At 38.8% G+C, this 4,999-nt stretch overlaps 1 protein-coding gene across 2 annotated transcripts in view; it reads right to left on the bottom strand.

The window, feature by feature from the left end:
• The window catches only part of chst15 (carbohydrate (N-acetylgalactosamine 4-sulfate 6-O) sulfotransferase 15), a 28,743-nt gene that overhangs the window by 8,581 nt on the left and 15,163 nt on the right, over positions 1 to 4,999 (bottom strand). Inside the window, exons 2-3 of one of the 2 annotated variants that reach the window (XM_015033043.1) lie at positions 3,123 to 3,751; positions 1,368 to 1,707 (exon numbers count right to left, since the gene is read on the bottom strand). In XM_015033043.1, coding sequence (XP_014888529.1) covers positions 1,368 to 1,707; positions 3,123 to 3,596 — 814 coding nt within the window. In that variant the 5' untranslated portion in view covers positions 3,597 to 3,751. Of the gene's footprint in view, positions 1 to 1,367; positions 1,708 to 3,122; positions 3,833 to 4,999 lie in introns of those variants that run through there. The other variant, XM_015033044.1, reaches the window with a different exon arrangement.

Below are 4,999 nucleotides of genomic sequence, written 5' to 3'. Positions count from 1 at the left end.
CTTAAAAAAAAAAAAAAAAAAAAGGAAAAGGAAAAGGTTGGGCTGTAAAAAAAAAAAAAAAAAAAAAAAAAAAAAAGCCGCATACCAAGAACCCCAAGGATAACTGTTCAATCCATTATCTGAAAATAGAGTAACACATGACAGGCCACCTAAACTGACTGGCTGCCAAGTACAACATTAATCAGAGAAGCAGCCAAAAGACCAGTGGTAACTCTGAAAGAACTGCAGGCATCCATGGATCAGGTGGAATATCTGTCAACACAAGTTTGAGCTGTTTTAAATTATTAAAAATTAATCACCTTCCTCTCATTTCACAGTTATGCGTTATTTTGTGTCAGTCTATCACATTAGATCCCAATAAAATACATTGCAGTTTGTGTATAACCTGACAAAATGCGAAAAAGTTTAAGGATAATGAACACTTTTTAAAGGCACAGTACTTAAAATTCTGGGAAAATAGTTTAACATTGCTTGACCAACAACAAATGTCAAGCAATGTGTAATATTTTTGAAACCAGGTGAAAAATGAGTACATGTCAAATGTATTTTGTAAACCATGTTTTGCTTTTATATCATCAGCTGGTTGTAATTGTCAGCATGTGGTGCTGTTGTTACAGAGAGGTCTAAAATTACCGGAAGTAGAAAAAAAACCCTCTTGTTTATGTACTGTGGCACTAATTGGTGAAACGGAAGAGAAGGACATTTTTTGATCCGAGACCTGGTGGAGAAGATGACTCTATGGCCACATGAGAGAAGAATCCAAATTGTTCGGTAATTAATGTTTGAACTGAATTATCTTCCGTGGACAAAGTTACAGAGATGATGCTAATGTCATGTTTTTCTGTTTGTCCTCTTCTAGACGTGCCACTACCGTTTGTTATATTGTTGTTTATGCTGTTAGATTTCAGCTTTTATGTGAAGCTGCGTTCTACTCTGTTGAATGCTAACCGCGTTGTTAGCCCGCCATTTCACTGAAGCCAAGGCGTTCGACATACGGGCCATTTATTTCTCCACATATTGAATCTCATTCTTTTTATTTTGTTTCAACTCAGAGGGAACAGTGTCTTTTTTGAGAATAAAGAACCCCTTCGATTTGAAGCTCCGTGTGCTGTATTAATGTCGGCTTCACATTTTCTTTAAAAATCATGCAGTGTTGCTTTCCAATAATTATTAAACTGCTATGAAAATAAAAAATTTTCTGCTGCAAATAAGCCACACATTACATCTTCATTGTAAAGTATGACCCCCGTACTATTAAAACTTGAATCTCACATCACGTGACATGTATGAGTCCTTCATGATTTTTGAAACCGCACAGTTGCAAATGTTAGCATCACACTTCCAGATCCAGATCACTTTAGCCTTACCAAAGCGTTTCCTGGTCCACCAGTGTGGCTCCTTTATGGTGTTAAATTTAAGCTCCGGAAGCATCAAGAGTCTGTGAAACAAGTCTGTCGTGCCACACTTTGGCTGACCGATGATGTAAAAGTACGGCAAGCAGCGCAGGCGAAAGCGTTTCCCGTCTATGTCGCACACATTCTGGTGGAACCTGGCTCTCATGTGGTCACACACGTTCTTGAAACTCTTGGAGCGGAGACTGAAGCGGTTGTTCTTGTACGGGTCCGTGCCAAGATCACCGGAGAGCTCCTCGTACCAGCATGGGCTCTTGACGTGGGGCAGGAAATGGCGAGGAATCACTGAAAAGAACTAAAGAAAAAAGAACATAAAAAATGGGAGCAGGATTCTGTTTTTCGCTGTGTCAAATCCTGATTGCAGGTATGTTTGTTTTTGTGGCACTGTTATACCTGAAGTCATTCCACAATCACATCAAAACATCAGTCATTCATAATTAAGGGCAATATTATAGGATTCTCCAGCTTTACCCCAGATGAGTCATCATCTACTTGGTTCTCTCTGTCTAACCGTTTTTCATTTTGATATATGTCTGACACATGGCACAAACTGATATTTAACTTAATGACTCACACGTGTTGCAACATCCATCATTGGTATTTTTACAAACACTGCAATAGTGTGGGTTGTACATGGAAACCTTTAATCAGGCTGTAATGAGCAGAAAAGCATTAGCATACTATACCAGAGGGTATTACAGATAAGCCTAAACCAACACTTAGAAAGTGTATGTCGCTTAGAAAAACAGGTCATTATAAGCTTCATCAAACAAATATTTACTGCAGAGATTATTCCAACTTGAAGTTGCTGTCGAGTATGTGCTTACTGCTGTGATTTACCAAATGCTGAGTGAACTTTCTTGCAAAAATGTTCATATTCCTTGAACGCTTAACACATTTTGTCAAGAGAATGAGATAATTAACCAGAGGAGGAGCCAGGAGGCCCATGGTGAGGCTAAAAGATTCAGATGAGAATATCTCGATAGTCTTGCTCACCACAAATCTGCCCTTTAAATAGAAGGTGTAAAGAAATTCACAAGCAAGTTCATTTGTAGTTTTCAGAGGTGTTCAGGTCAGATGAGTTGAAATTTTAACTTTTTGACACACTTTTGGGTGGTAGCATTCTGGCTGGAGCTAAATACAGGGTGATCCTGGAAGAAAACCTGGTAGAGGCTATAATAGACTTGAGTCTGGGTGCAGGTTGACCTTCCAGCAAGATGTTCACTCTAAACATGATTCCAGAAGTACAATGTAATAACTAGTTTGACGCATCTTGTTGTGTTACCATGGCTCAACTAAAGTCCAGACCTGAAACCAATTCAGAATTGGAGGTATGAGTCAAAGATTCAGCTTCACAGACACTCTTCAGCCAGCATGTGAAGACAGATCGACAGACATTTCAGTATCTACGTGAACAAAGCTGGAACCAAAACATTACAAAAGTTTTGACGTTTGAGTCCTGAAAACCATTTCATGGCATAATTTCAGAATTTCTAAAAAAAAAAAAAAAACTGTACTTTTCCTTTGACTTTAGAATTGCTGTCTACTTTCTGTTGGACAATCACATGAAAACCACAAAAATATGCTCATGACAAATTGTGAAATGGTTCAAGAATACATTCACAAGGCTCTGTGCAGTCTGCTCCTATAATATTAACATCATTAGTCATTTACTTGGCTAACGTACATAATAATGTCTCTCAGACTTACATGTGGGTCTGTGTTGATGACGTCCTTTTCGTCGGGTACCTTCCTGGACGTGTTCTGCTCATTGGAGTTGATCATTTTTACCAGCGTTTTCACATCTATAAAGCTCCTGTCAAGAGAGTCTTCAGCAGTTGTTGCACCGGTCATGATAACCACGGGCCTGAAAGGATGGGGGAACTCAGAGAGCAGAAGTCCTTTTCTGTCCCACATCAGGAGGTACGAAGCCATGATGAGACACATCAGCACCAGGCCCACAAGGAAGCTAATTACTTTGACTTTCGAGACATATGACAAGTTGACTAAACACAACAGTGGGAAACCTTTTATGTCCAGACCTTCAGGCATGTTTGTGTGCCTGAAGTCTACAAATGTCCTGACAGATCTTTTCCCAAAGTTGTCAGTCAGGGGCAAGTTCTGGGGCCTGTAGCTGTAGTCGCTGTGTGTGTGGCTCCAATGTTTGTTGTGTTTCAGAGACATGCTGACTCAGAAGTGGAGCAGCAGGCATGTGGAAAAGGAAGCCAGAGAATCATTTCCTCAAAAAGGTAGGGTTTCCATAGAAGTGCTTGTGTTTACACACGCGTCGTCATTTGTCTTCATTTTATGTCGATCCATCGCTAGCAAAAAAGCTCCTCCTGTAGAGCAGAAACAGGTGTTAAATGTATGGCTTTGAAACCAAAAAGCAACATTAGCTGCCTAAAAGTGCTTCAATAATCATCCTTTTTGAATAAAGTGTTTTTAAGTTTTATTTAAAGACACTTTATTTTTATACATAATACATTATACGTGCATTAGTATTGGTATTTAAAATCATACATTTCTATAACAGGAGCCACCCCAAAGATGTTTGAGGTTACCTGCAGAGTGTGTGTGGTCTGCTATGTAAGGACCAGTTCCCTAATGGAGAGGGCTGTACGGTGCCCACAAAGCCTGGCTCAGTGCTAGGAGTTTCAAGGATATAAATGTAGTTTGTTCTGTAATGCAAAACTAAAAACACCCCATTATCAAAAAATATGAAGTGTCTGACTCTGCAAATCTGAAAATTTTACTTTCAAGGATAATGTTTTATAACTATGAGGCTTAAATTTGGTATTGATACAGGAGGATGTCAATTTATCTCCACTCTGTCCGTATATCAAAAAGAAGCAAAAAGTCCATACAATCTTGTGAAAAGTTCAGCAAAGAAAAGTAGAATTTAAAAATAAAACCGTTTTAATGCAATAACTTTAAATAGGTATATATATTTTTTTAAATTTCTTCCGCAAGTCATTGGTAAGCATATTTTTGTTGACTTGCACATTTCTGAACTTATGGATTATGTGATTAAGTTAGTTCTTGTGTATTTGTTCTTCACAATTGTCAATTATCCTCTTGTTTTGTTGGAACACAAAAAATATCGCCAGAGTTAATTAAAAACAAAAGAGAACAGTATACATAATGCTCATCATACAGTCAAGGGTCATTTGCAACCAGGGGTGAGAAAGTAGGTGGGTACGGTCGGGTACTGCGTACCCCTAAAAGATTTAGAGGGGATACGCAGTGCCTGCAAGAGAGGGGAGCGGCTGTCTGCTGTAAAATATCAATGGGTTCACTAATCAGCCGTGACTGATTAGTTTTTCAAGAGCAATCTAAAACACGACTTAAGAAATCGTTTTTTTTGTTTGTTTGTTTTTTTGTTTTGTTTTTTTTTTTGTTTGTTTGTTTTTCTAATTTTATGTTGTTTCAGAACTGTTCGTGCTTTGCCAGAGCAGGGCTGCAACACGTCGATCGCGGAAGGTTTTGAGTTGATCTCGGCGGTAGGTGACAAACTGAACGCCACCAGGACTCTGAGACCAGCACGTCCTCCTCTGATTGGCTTATCGAAACGTTCGTAATTTTATTAA

This window comes from Poecilia latipinna, unplaced genomic scaffold (genome assembly GCF_001443285.1).
Source record: "Poecilia latipinna isolate Pla-1442-1.1 unplaced genomic scaffold, P_latipinna-1.0 Scaffold256, whole genome shotgun sequence".
Lineage (NCBI taxonomy): Eukaryota > Metazoa > Chordata > Actinopteri > Cyprinodontiformes > Poeciliidae > Poecilia > Poecilia latipinna.
Note: the sequence above shows the minus strand (reverse complement) of the source record. Positions and strands in the feature narration are given on the sequence as shown.